At 38.7% G+C, this 14,248-nt stretch overlaps 1 protein-coding gene across 3 annotated transcripts in view; it reads right to left on the bottom strand.

The window, feature by feature from the left end:
- Positions 1-14,248, bottom strand: part of Adamts20 (ADAM metallopeptidase with thrombospondin type 1 motif 20) — a 131,522-nt gene that overhangs the window by 103,445 nt on the left and 13,829 nt on the right. For all 3 annotated transcript variants that reach the window (XR_013046564.1, XR_006066118.2, XM_006974321.4), the window contains exons 3-4: positions 11,583-11,745; positions 26-264 (exon numbers count right to left, since the gene is read on the bottom strand). Coding sequence is in view for 1 of the 3 variants with exons in the window: in XM_006974321.4 (XP_006974383.1) it covers positions 26-264; positions 11,583-11,745 (402 nt within the window). In the remaining 2 variants the exon portion in view is untranslated. The remainder of the gene's footprint in view (positions 1-25; positions 265-11,582; positions 11,746-14,248) is intronic.

Here is a 14,248-nt window from a genome sequence, read left to right on the forward strand (position 1 = left end):
AAAAGAACCCTATTACGGTACTTACAATTGACATTAGGGTCAGCACATAGTGCTGCAAATTCTGCCCGTGATGATGAACCATCTTAGCATCGGCTGTAACCATAACTTCCACATATCTTGGGTATGATAAAAAGCGTTTATTCCTGGAATGTAACTGAGTCCTTTCACCTCCCAATCCGAACACCCCTTCCTTCTTTATGTTAACGTCTCCAGTCACGTTGCTGACGTTAGGAGAGGGCAAAGCAGTTTTCTTCACTTGATTTTCTGGAAAGAAGAATAAACTGAAGTCATTAAACTGGATGGGATTAATATATTGCACAAAATAGAGCGGCCGCAACACAATCCTTGCACTGAATGGCATCACCAGGAGCATCACTTTTCATTATATGTAAGTGATTTACAATGCTCATATTTTCAGAGCTATTTGAGTAACACTGACTCTAAGCTTTCTTTTAATGGGTCTGATTATTTAAAAAAAATATTTATTTACCAAATATATGTATTTACCAATGAGTGGGAAATAAGGATGAAGAAATTCCTGTCTTTCTCGATAGGCAAATGAGTTAAGTCGCTGCTAGGATTTAGTCTTATTACATAGCAGTCACATTTTCTCTGGTGACTTTTCACAGAATAAAGAAGAAAACAAACTTTCATTATGCAATATGTGAAAGCAGCACTAAACCCCACCCCACCCTACCCCCAGAAAAAACGTTCCAACAGGCAGCAACTCAAACCAGAAAATCAACTGTTGATAAAAAGTTTATGACAGTGACAACATGTCTGGTGATTTTCATTGTTTGCTTATGTAGAAAAGTGGTAAGCCCTGTAAGGAAAGGAACTACTTTTAAGTGCTACGTAAAAAAAAAAAAAAAAAAAAAAAAAAAAAAAAAAATCAGCATTTAAATATTTGATTATTTGTGCTAATGCAAAAGGTTCATGAACAACATGGATGTGTGTGCTATTTCTTTTTTCCATCTTCAATTAACTTTTCTGAAATTGATGGGTGGTTGTATTTTCAACAGAAAAATGGACCAAAGGAGTTAGGTAAAAAGAAATGAAAACTTCTGAGTCATTTATGAACCAAATAATCAAGAATCAACAAGATTTTGTTGCACTATCACCACACACACACACACACACACACACACACACACACACACACACAGTATCAGTGAAATGGTTCACTTCATTTAAGTATGAATGGAGTCCTGTGGGATAGCAGACAATGCCATTAAGCACTGTTTCCATTATCTTCAACATCTGTCTTTTGTATTACTGTGTCCTTAGATATGAAAACCCTGTTATCTTTCCCCTGCGGTTCCTCATTCACTGATTATCAGTGGACAATTGCTGACCTGAAGGAGTTCACATATAAACTGATAGACAAAAGTCTCTGGCTACCAGGAAAGGCTGAAGGTTTATGTGTCAATACATTTGTTCATTTGTTTCCAGGTTAGTGGAAACAAACTTTTACTGAGCATTTTATACACATCAAGACTGTTTAGGAAGTGAGGCACACACAGCACCTCATAAAGCTTACAAGCCAGAGAAGGGAACAGAAATAAAAATTGAAGGATAAAATTATAGGCTCTTTAAGTGCCTCAATAATAATTCAACTAAGTGACAAATTAGTTTATTCCATCTACCAGGTTGGCTAACATTCAAGTTGGTGATGCCAACCCCTGGCCTAACTTCTTTGAAAAGCCATCATGCAAGTTAGATGTGCATCCACCCCATGGACTGTAATCCCATAACTCAGCAACATCCACTGAGCCAACATCCACTGAGGTCTTCACAGCATGTACAGTGATGACAGGAATAGACTAAGGACCCCAGAAATGCACCCTCTCTGATACCACCAATTGATCCTCAGCAAGGCAACCAAAACCACTCAATGTACAAAATGAACCAAAAATCAATTAAACACCTAAAAGAAATGCAAAAAACTGTAAAACTCTTAGAAGGAAATGTAGAGATATTTTGCATGACTTTTGATTTGCAATGAGTCCTTGGATGTGATACCAGAAACAAAAGGAAGAATGATAAAGCTGGAGAACTGGGACCACGTCACACAAAAACCCTGAAAAGGAAGCAACAAAGCATACCCCTTATCTTATAAGAAAGGCCAACAGCCACATGTAAACTCAAAGGTACTGTACCTTTTTGTTAATCATCAATAAAATACTGATACATAGCAATGGGTTTCAAGTCTAGAAACCTGGCTCCAGAGTGAGTGTTTTCAATGACTGCAGGAGCTGTGTGCCAATGAGGTGTAAAGAAAAAATGGAAGAACACCATAACTTACCCACCAACACTATACTATCCACACATATCTATTTACTTATACTCCATTTGAAATAATCCTAAGAAAATATAAAGATATGGAAAAATAACTGAACAGTTTATCCAAATCTACAAATTCATGTTTGATTGACATGTCTTGACACTCTAAGTGAAGGAAGTGAGAAAAGTTAAACATAGCATACTTTTATGTGGGCAAAAATTAAAATTAAGCATATAGTTTTGAAAGAAATATGTTTACAACAATGCTACCTTAAAAAAAAAGTCAGAGAGATTAGAAATTAGGAATTGGAGTAACGTTTGCTTCAGCGGCTGAAAGGAAGTGGAAGTGGACAGGATGACGGTGAGGGAAGGGCAGTTATCTTCCAGCCCTTTATGCTGTGCTGGCTCATACACACAAATACGTAGAACACAATGAACAGTCCTCAGTAAGTACATCAAGCTGATTACCACTACATCACTATGTCAGCCACCATGACTCTCATATTCTGTTGTTCTGGTAATGCTAGATAAAGCAGTAAGATAAAATAATTAAACACACAGTATGAATATTAAGGAAATAGTTTTCCAACTTTTTAAAATTTGATCTAACACATAAAAAAACTTCTGTAGCTAAAAATCCCAAAAGTCTTGATTTAAAACTCTATAAATTACCATCCTGAACACAGACAAAAAAAAATGAATAAATAATAGAAGTGAAGTAGTCAAAAAGGATGAACTGAGCTTTTGAGCAGAAAGAAGCCCCTCCAACACTCAAAAGTAGGAACTCTGGTGGTATTTAAATCTTGATCCCATTATTTGGAATTTTTTACAAAAATATTCAAATACACTTTTGATAAACTGCATATAATGGGCCAAAAATATATAGGAATACACAGCCCCACAACTTTAACCATATGGCATAAGAGGCGGATAGAAAAATGATTAAATAGCCAGGCAGTGGTGGCGCACGCCTTTAATCCCAGCACTTAGAGGCAGAGGCAGGCAGATCTCTGTGAGTTCAAGGCCAACCTGGACTACAGAGTAAGCTCTAGGAAAGGCATCAAAACTACACAGAGCAACCCGGTCTTGAAAAAAAAAAAAGATTAAATAATTACCTTAATGTCTCAGTGTTCTTTAAATGATTACAAGTTTACATTGTTGTTATAATTTTAAGAAATAAAATGGTAAATACTAATATAATATTTATTAACATTCCACAAGCTAAAAAAAAACTACAATCTATTGCCTTTTCTAAGTATTCATGCCCAAGCATTATGACTAATGATGATAAAGTGACCTCTGTAAATACCTTACGTAAATGACCATTACTCAAAACACGTTTGCCACCCAGCATAGTGACACATATCTGTAATGCCAGCACTTGGGTGACAGGGCAGAAGGATCAGGAGTTTAAGGCCATCCTCAGTTACACAGCAAATCTGAGACCAGCCTGGGCTACATGAGACTCAATCTCCAAATACTAAAGTACACTTGGCAGTTCAACTACATCACTCCTCTGCAGTGCTTTCCTTTCTATTTCTGCTTCATCGAGTCAAAGACTAAAACTGGTTCTTGCCCTTTATTAATAGGAAGCGCATTACAACATGAAACCAATTTAGGCTCCCCCTAAGCACAGCAGCACCGGTATCATACTATAACATAAAATCTTTAAAAGTTATGCCAGCAACAGTGCCCCATAGCAGAGTGTTATAACTCAAAGAGAACATTTAAATTAATAGTTAGAGGAATGTACATTGCTTAAAATTATGACCATACAATAATGTGATTAGAAGCCCACATTTCTACTTGAATGTCTGACTGCTTATTCGTTCTCACAATTTTCTTCCCCAGTTTTCAGCTTCTGGGGTCTACAAATGTCGGCAAACAGCTTCCTAGTGCACACAACTCATCACAACTGTACACCACCAATGGTTGTCTCTGCTGCCCTCATTCTGGGATCTAGCCTCCTTTTCTTGTCCTTTCTCCTTCAAATGTTCCCTGCATTGCTCTTATTTTTAACCGTGCACTATTTTATTTATCTTTTGAAATTAAATGGCAATCACTTTTTGAAAAGCATTATGATCTTAAACTCATCTAGGTATTTCTCATCTTAGAATTCTTAGAATGAAGAATACAAAATCAGATTTACAAAAGCCTCCCAAATGCTCTAGCCATCTTTTATTATCTGTGTCTCCATTCATCTTTAAGTCCACTTCTAAAAATAAGGAAATGCTCTCTCATTTCATCTTCACTCGAGATGAGACCATGTATATCCAAACTAGAAGACTCCCTGCAGGATAAATTCTAGAGCCCTTCTCAACAGTGCACCACTAAGTAGCAATTCCTCATCCAGCTTCAAATTTCCCAGGAGTGAGAGCACTGTTGGGCAATATGCTCTTCTAAGGTCAGTAAATGTTCACAGAGAGTAGGAAAAAGATTAAGATAAAGATAATAGAGGAAAAAGACAATGGTGTATGGAAGAAAGGAATAATCTGAAGAATAAGACAGGAGTGCTTAGTGGCTATGACTTCAACATAAGGATAACACTAATGAGATACATGACGGTGTCAGCTCAAAGACAGAGCCACTGCCTCAGACATATCTGTGCACAGGCTGATGTGTATTTGACCAGAAGAAAATTATTTCACAATTCTCCAAAGCACAGAACCATTAAGTGAGGGCATAAAATCAAATTAGGTTTAATCTAGTGTATCAACATTTGAAATCACTGTTGAATGCACCAAAGCTTAGAGAATTGTAAACTCTTTGAAATGAGGTATGACCATATCAGATATTATGTTACCACATTTCCTCATGGTTGAAGCTGTATTCAGGATCTATAATATGCCCTATGTTTCCATGCTATTGAACTAATACTGTCAATAGCAACAATACCCATGTTTTCTGTGTTATTTATTAAGTGCTAATTCAAGCCACACATGTTTACCTCCTTAGTATTAACAAGAACTCTCTATGAAATAGACACTACTATTAGTATCAACTTATTAAGGAGGGCAATTAGGAAGAAAAAGTTACGTGTGTTATCCATGGTAACATAGATAATAAAATAAAAACCAGGGGAATTATTTTTTTCACTTTTTTATTCATCTATTTATTTTATATCCCAACCACAGCCTCTCCCCATCGTCACCTCCCAGTGCCTCTCCTCCATCATCCCCTCGACCCCCTAAATCCCGTCCTCTTCTGTCTCCATCCAGGAAAGGGCATGTCTCCTATGAATATCAATAAAACATGGCCTATCAAGTTGCAGTAAGACTAAGCACCTCCCATGTATTAAGGCTAGGCAAGGTGACCCAGTATGAAAAGTGGGGTGACAAAACCCAGAAAAGGAGTTGGAGACAAACCCTATTCCCACTGTTAGGAGTTCCACAAGAAGACCAAGCTACACAACTGTAACATATATGCAGAGTGCCTAGGTCAGTCCCATGCAGGCTCCCTGATTGTCTGCCCAGTCTTTGTGAGCCCCTATGAGCCCAGGTTAGTTGACTGTGTGAGCATTCCCTCGGTGTCCTTGACCCCTCTGGCTCCTCCTCCTCCACAGGATTCCCAAACTCTGCCTAATGTTTGGCTGTGGGTCTCTGCATCTGCCTCTATCAGTTGCTGGATGATGCCTCTCTGATGACAATTGGGCCAGGCACTAATCTGGTTACAGGAGACAGCCAGTTCAGGCCACTATTGCTAGAAGTCTAAGCTGGGCCCCTCCCCATAGTCTCCTGGGAGATTCCCCTGTGCCAAGCTTCCATAGGGGCATTATTTTTAAAGTAAAGGTATTCTATATCATAGAAACATGAAGATGTATAGGTCTCTAAGATTTCTTGTTATTGAAAATCTCAAGAACATGAAGAACTATGGGTTATCATTTGTGTATGTTTAATGCTTAGTTTTGAAGAATTTCACAAATCAACACATGGAGTCCCATCTGGTGGTTGATACACCCAATAAACTTATCTGGGGATCAGAGAACAGAACAGCCACTAGATTAGACATAGAAGCCAGACAGTGGTGGCACACACACCTTTAATTCTATCACTTGGGAGGCAGAGATCCATCTGGATCTCTCTGAGTTCAAGGCCACACTGGAAACAGAGCCAGGTGTGGTAGCACACACCTTTAATCCCAGCACTTGAGATCTCATGTCTTTGCTTGGGAAAGACACACACCTTTAACCCCAGGAAGTGATGGCAGGAAGCAGAAAGGTAGAGTGAAGACCAGGAACTAGAGACTTTTAGCAGCAGTTCAGTGGAAACATTTCTGGGTGAGGACTCAGAGGCTTCCACACTGAGGAAACAGGATAGGCGAGGTGGCAAGTTGGCGAGGTGAGGTTGGCTGCGGCTTGTTCTGTTTCTCTGATCTTTCAGTTTTCACCCCAATATCTGGCTCCAGGGTTGTTTTTATTTTTTTATTAATAAGACCTTTTTAAGATTCGTGTTACACCATCTACTGGTAATAAATACACGAAAGATTGTGGGTTTGTCTCTGTGAGATAAAAGAATGATTACAACATCAGTCTTCCCTGCAGCCTTGGATCAGTTACCATTCCTGGAGAATTTTTAAAACACACAGGCATGCGACATGGGCTGAGTGACATTTTCATAGCCAGCAACTGAATAGCATAACAAAGGAATGAACTCAGATTTCCTCAAAATAGGTTTTTAAACTGAATGCCACATCACATGGCTCCGCGAAAAGCCATACATGACAACACACCGAATGAGGAGAATTTAGCACCAACGTCACTGTGGAAAATGTTGCTTCTTAGAGACTAAAAGAAAGAACTAGCTGCTCATCCCCATGAAAATAACATAGAGCTGAGCTAAGACGTAGAATCAAAGGTGGGAGGTCTACTGAGGACAAAGATTTGAGACCAACCAACTACTATTATTTCATCCAGTGGTCCTAAATGAGCATCCTTAAGTGCTCTTTCTCTGATTAAAGAAGTCCCCTTAAATCCATAGTTTTCTTAACTTACTAAGAATTTTCATTACGAATAGATACTGAAATTCATCAAGAACTATTCACTTGGGGCGAGAGGACAGACTTGGCAGTTAGGAGCACTTGCTGCTTTTATAGAAGATCTGAGTTCTGTTCCCAGCACCCATATCACACAGCTCATAGCCATCTGCAACATCAGCTCCAGGGGATCTGATGCCCACTTCTGGACTCCTCTGGTATCAAAAACATATATGGTATACATATATAGATTTAGGTTAAAAACTCTTATACATATATAAAATGAATAAGCTATTTTAAATATTACTTCATTCCAAAGATACAAGAGTATTCAACACAGGAAAAATAAATCATTTTGATATATCACATAAGTGGCTTCAGGAGCATAAATCACATGATTATCTCAATACATGAAAAACTCACCTTTGACAAACTCAACAAGCCTTTCTAAAAAAGAATTCTCAGGAAAACAGGGCTGGAGAGAACGTATCTCAACATACTAAAGACTACACATCACAAATCTAGAGTAAACATCATGCTAAAAGGAGATAGTGGAAAACATTCCTACTAAAATCAAGAACAAGTCAAATAGTTCCTATTCCTATTTAATATGGTGCTATATGTCTTAGCTATAACAATAATAGAAGAAAATGAACAGAAAAAAAGCAGGGTAGGAAGGAGTCAAAGTATTCTTTAAAAATATCTTATTAATAATTACTATTAGATTCTAGTTGATAAAAAGTAGAATCTTTGCTTACTTTTTATGAGTTTAAGCAGCAAAGACCCAAAGAGTCAGATTTACTTCACCAAGCACTGGCAACTAACTTATGTGTTTTGGGAGCCAGAAATAAAGCTATAAAATAAGTTTCATGGCTAACTAGTGAACCGTAACCACAAGAGAACACACAGAGGTAAATTATAAAAGAATTGAATATCAATTTGCAATAAACTGAGCCTCTATAGTCATAATTAGTGTGAAAGCCAAAAATTAATGACCCACTATCATTTTATCTCCATATATCCAGAGCACCCAGATATTTATTTAACTGGCTCGTATTTAGAACAAAGTGTTGTTATTTTTTTAATTTGAGAAACCATAATATGTGGGTGGGGAAGAAAAACATTTGAAGTTGAAATCTTTAAGGATAACTAAATCTAAAACAGGACAAAGGGAATGTGCAGCAGCAGAGGAGAGATCTCTCTAAGGAAGTTAAGTGGGTCTAAGAAAGGGTAATATTCAGATCTACCTAGTTACTAAGTAAATAACCGATTGCAAATATCAGAACAGGAAGCAATTGGATCTAAAGAAAAGACTGAAACATGTTCCAAATGAAACAGAAGAGAAGAACAGGTGTGTCAAGGACTTCAAAGGCTCCTTAGCCACAATTCCTCTTGCTCAGGAGATCTGATCATGAGCCATGGCAAGTCCACATGGGCCGGAAGACACCAGATTTCCCAGCCACAAACAAGAGGGGCCAACTTTATAGCAACCAAAGCCTCACGCTCAAGAGGTAGAGCCCCTGGATCACTGGGTCAAGGTGGCTGGATAGACGAGCCAGAATTGGCAAGCCCCAAGTTCAGTGAGTGGGTTACTCTTCACACACATGAGAACTTCCAAGGAACAAATCTTTCTTCCGATCCACAGTGCAGTTCTAACAAATTCTTATCTTTGTTGTAATATTAAGGACTCGAAGACAACAGAAGTACATGAAGTTAGAAAAACTCCATTAAAAGTCATGGCACTCTCAGGTGTCCTCATCCTCTTGGCGCTCAACAAATGCTCTGTGAGTCTACTCCATGACACAGAGACAAGTGGGTGACAGAGACCTTGGGTAAGGCTCATGGGATCCCATCTGCCCACTGAGGAGGAATAGTAACAGATGTACAATGGAGCTCAGAAACTTTGTTTCATTTCGGCAGACACTCCCAGGTTTCCTTCCCCTTTGCGTTGTGTTTACTTCGCGTTGCTGGTGGCATTTGTGGGGTTTTCGTTTGATGTCTGATTACATTTGCATTTCGTTTTGGATAGCCCCTCTGCATCCACAGGACTGTACCTCTGCCTTATCTAGGCGTGAGATTCTGGTGTCCACAATGGCTGGGGTTAACCAACAAATTTCATTTATACCACCTTAGTGTGCACAGTGGCCTCTGACCTTGGAAACAATTTAACCTAATTCATCAAGAGTAGAGTTGAAATGAATTAAAACCATTCCAAAAAAAGTCAATTTTTGTTTAATTGTGATGGGCAATGTACTAAACCTGTAGCTTTCACCTCCTTAAGGAATTTTCTTGAAGATTCAGCTGTTGGAATAGGGAAGGTTACTGAAAGTTTCTGAACAAAGATGAGAAAGAAAAAAAAAACATCTTGTATAAGATTTCACTAATTATATTCACAACTCTTCACTTTTACTAATAAAGTGATAATTAGTAGCTAATAGTTTGGGTCACTAACTGATTGCCTTTGTTAATGGCTAAAAATGTACATGTTAATTGAAACTGAAATTGGAGGGATCTATTCATGAGAATAGATACTACATTTATGTTTTGATAAATATTATACAGAAACATATATTGTAATTAATAAAAAAAAACTAAATTTCAGTTATCCAGTTGCTTTTCATTTATAATTTTTATCATATGCCTTTAGTATGAAAAATCTTTTAAACCAAAGAACCTAGCTTTTTTTGGAGCCTTCTCTTGATAATAACGAATGCTGAGCATGAATATGAAGGCTTGCATATCCCTACGTCACGCATTATGCGTTCAGAATGCCCCTTAGGGGTTTTCTTCTTACAAAGCCACACAATTCATTAAACAAGCTGCTCCTGAATAGTCCATTGGCTCTGGCAAGAGCTGCGCTCCGTAGTGTCCCATTGTGAAGCTGCACACACATTTGTGCTGTCTTTGAAGTCATAAAAATGCAGCTGTTATGCTCATATTAGAAGCAATGGAAAAGTTTCTGTTAAGTCAGTAGATGTAAAGTACAGCCTTGGTCTCAGTGAGGGCCACACCGAACAGCAGTCTTCTAACAGCAAAGGTTAATTAAGAGTGGATTCCCAGAAAAAAAACCTTCAAAGGCCTGCCTATCATCACATCCCACAATGAGCAGCATCACAGCATTCAGAACTATAGTTTATGGATACCTACAACGTCAAAGAAATCCTTCCTGATCCCACTCTTTGTCTTGGCTTTGTATTGGATGACAACTGCAGCTGCCTTTTCTCGATGTTTTTGTATGTCACCATGTGAATAACGAAGATCCATTAGTATATGTAGACCCAAACCTAACATTTGTACAAAGTACAAGCAAAATATTTTATCAGCAATAGATTTATCCTGTATAGAAATCCATGACTCCTAGATCCTAATACATTATAAATATTCAGTAGTCTGAGTTTTATCAGAAAAAGAGGATGAAAATCAACTCTAACACATTGCTGGATCTAAACACAGCTTTGTAAAGGAATATGGGATTCCCTAGCATCTGTGTGTACCTCCTGTAGACAAAGATGATGGGGAAGCATTGTTTCTCATATCAAAAACCTGAAAATGACCCAAAATGTCACTGGGAAAATGAATATTGGTGCCATGACATATTCAAACAAGTCAACACTTCATAGCATGAAAATGGACACACTGCTGTGACATACACCAAAACAGACGCACCTGAGAAGCAGGCTGAGCAAAATGGTGGTCCTGGAAACCTGCAAATGACATGCTTCCTTCCACTAAGGAGAGGTAGAAGCACATGAGGCAGAACGATGATTGGACTGGTGTTAAGATTCCATTGAGAAAAAAACTTAATCACCATTTCGAATAGTATACTGAAATAAAACTTGTCTATGGTTGTCCACTATAAATTCTCTATACTGAATGCATATTGTGGACTTTAATTTGCTACAGAAACACTTTACATGGATCCTTACAGGAAAAATGCTTTTGAAAATATCATTTTAAAAAATGCCATATCTCATGTGTATGTGTAATTCAACAGATGAACTTACACAACTAAAGAGTAGTGTGGTAGCTCTGAAAAGCAGAAGTGGTGATTTGGGGAGAGGTTGGTCAAAGGGTACTTCATCTGTATCAAGAATAAACTCCAGAGCACTACTGTGCAACAGAGAGACAATATTAACGAAAGTGGGTCGTATCCTTAAAATTGCTAAGAGTAGATGTTTTTACCACAGAAATTATTCCACAATGTGCGTATTCTTCATATGTAATAGATGGTGTATACAATTTTGCCAACTAAAAATATAGATGATAGCCAATAAAAAAACTTTAAGTAGCATTACAGTTTAGCTGAACGGTTTCCCTTCCAAGGTTACCTGCAACTTCACAAGGCCCACGCGACTGTGCGAGGGAGCTCCTCTTTAACTCCTGTCTGTATATCAGGTGTGGCTTGTTGTGGTCATCTTCACGTTCACGCCCATCTGCCTTCATGACTGGTTCTAGGAAATATTCGCCATCGTGCGCTTTGAATGTTCCCATCTGGAACAGAGACAGTCACATGAACTTTTACCAAGAGTCACTATGTAGTGAATCACACAAGGCCGGGGCTGTAGCTCAGAGATACAGTGCCTGCCTAGTATGTGTGTCCCTAAGTTCCAGCATGACAGTGACATGAAATGAGCTCACAGGGATAAAACAGCAGAGCCCATTTACTAAATGCCATCAGCTGAAATATAACTTTCCTCTCTGTGGCTCATGCTTCTATCCCCTCTTCTGAATGAAGTCAAAAGACTACATACCATCCCAGTTCACCTCAGACAGCAGACACACCAGGTATTAAAGACAAGCACTGGCAAAGTTCTCAAAATGAACAAGATCTAGAACGTTCTATAAATGTTACAACTGCTGGTTTGGTCTATGGAAGGCAATGCAGGAAGAAGAAACTTTCAGAAGCAGATGACGGTCAGACTGTGTCTGGTGATGGGAACTCAGAACTCACTTATGAGACATGAAAGGTGAGAGTTTTTACAAAGAAGGATTTACTTTCTGAACTCTAGAATCCAACAACAAACTTGCTATTGATATTTGTATTTGGCTTACATTCCCAAACTTAACATGTCTACTTTTGGTTTTTGTCCAAAACTGTTGTTTCTTCAATGATCCATTCTTCAGTAAATGGCTAACATATTTCCAGATTGCTGAAGAAGAAAAAAAAAAAAAAAAAAAAACTTGGGAGAACTCAAGGACGGAACTTTCTCTCCTATCAATCCCACTGCCACAGCTTGATGGTTCAACCCCCGCAGTATGACCAAAATTGAATGAATTACCCCACATTTAACCACTATATCCATAATTGAATCGAATACTTTGACCTTCCTAAGCATAGAACTAGCTCACTGTGTTCCAGTCCCTACATTCTAAGTCATACGGGACCTTTCCTCACATGTATGCAGCATGTTAAACCAATGGGAAAGACAAACTATTTAATTAGTGGGACTGCATCAAATACACAGACCACTAGAAAGAATCCATCACATAGAATAAATACCAAAGAAATGATGGTGTAAACTCCTAAAATAAAACCATAATAACACTGAAATAGAAAATGAGAGAACTTCTTTATGACTTTAAAATAGGGAAACTTCAAGATGCATTAAAAAAAAAATACCCAAGATTGGGGCTGTGGAGATGGCAGAGTTGGTCAAATGCTGGCTATGCAAACATGGAGAGCTGACTTTGCGCCCCCAGCAACTAGGAAAGAAGTCAGGCACAGTGATGCGTGCCTATGATCCCAGTTCTAGGGAGGCAGAGACAGGAGGATCTCTGGGGTTTGCTGACCAACCTATCTAGCCAAATTTATACACTACGGTTCCAATAAAAGAGCATATCTCAAAAAGAATAAGGTAACTCTAGAAGAATTTCACTGAAGAATCACAGCAAGAACTTTAAAAGACTAAACAAATCATTGTTCAGCTAAGGGGATACCATGATGAAGGGCAATATTCTGGCCATTGGGATATGAAATAGAGTCTTTACTCTACTGGTCAGTCAAAAGCAGAAATCATCCCTGAAACGATGGTCAACATATGAACACAGATTCCTCTCAAGGTCAGATAAAGCAAAAGCACACGTACAGGCATTTGTCACAAACTTCATAACCAACTCTAACATAGAGGTCAGAAGCCATTCATATATGTTCATCATTCACATGAAATGCATTTCAATCTCATTACAGCTCTTTGAAGTAAGAGTCTGTTTTCTACTTTCCGGGTAAGATGGATGAGAAGCAGGAAGTTGCACAGCCATGGTGGTTTGACTCGGTAGGTGAAGGCATTTGTCAGCAAAGCTGGAGACCTGAGTTCCATCCCTGGAATCCACGTGATGGAGAAAAAGAACTGACTTCTGAAAGATGATCTCTGACTTCTACTTGCACACCATGGCATGCACAGCACCTCCCACACACACACATGGAAATAAATAAATGTAAACACAATTTAATATAGTTTTAAAATGTCCCTGACAGCCTCAAGTGTTTGAACATTGAACACTTGGCTTCTAGCTGTTAGCACTGTCTCAGGAGGTGCAGCTTTGATGGAGGAGGTGGATCTCTCAGGGACAGGCTTTGAGGTTTAACAGCCTGGTCTCACTCCTGTTTTCTCTTTCTTGGTTGCCAAGCAATATGACCAGTCACCTATGACTCCTCCCACCATGACTGTATCCCCTCAAACTGACAGCCAACACAAACCCCTTCCTTCTCTGTTTTTGTCAGGTATTTCCAACCACAGCAATGAGAAAATTAATAAGAAAGTCAGTGCTGGGGAGTGTTGTGGGGTATTTGTACAGTATACAAATTTGGCTAGATAGATTGGTGTAATAAAAGGCTGAAAGACCAGCAGCTAGGTAAGACGTATAGGTGGGACTTCGAGAATCAGAGAGAACTCTGGGAAGAAGAAGACAGAGTCACCAGCCAGACCCAGAGGAAGCAGCATGAGCAGTATAGAGAGATGAGGTAACAAGCCATACGACAGAATGTAGATTAAAA

Source organism: Peromyscus maniculatus, chromosome 20 (assembly GCF_049852395.1).
Source record: "Peromyscus maniculatus bairdii isolate BWxNUB_F1_BW_parent chromosome 20, HU_Pman_BW_mat_3.1, whole genome shotgun sequence".
Taxonomy (NCBI): domain Eukaryota; kingdom Metazoa; phylum Chordata; class Mammalia; order Rodentia; family Cricetidae; genus Peromyscus; species Peromyscus maniculatus.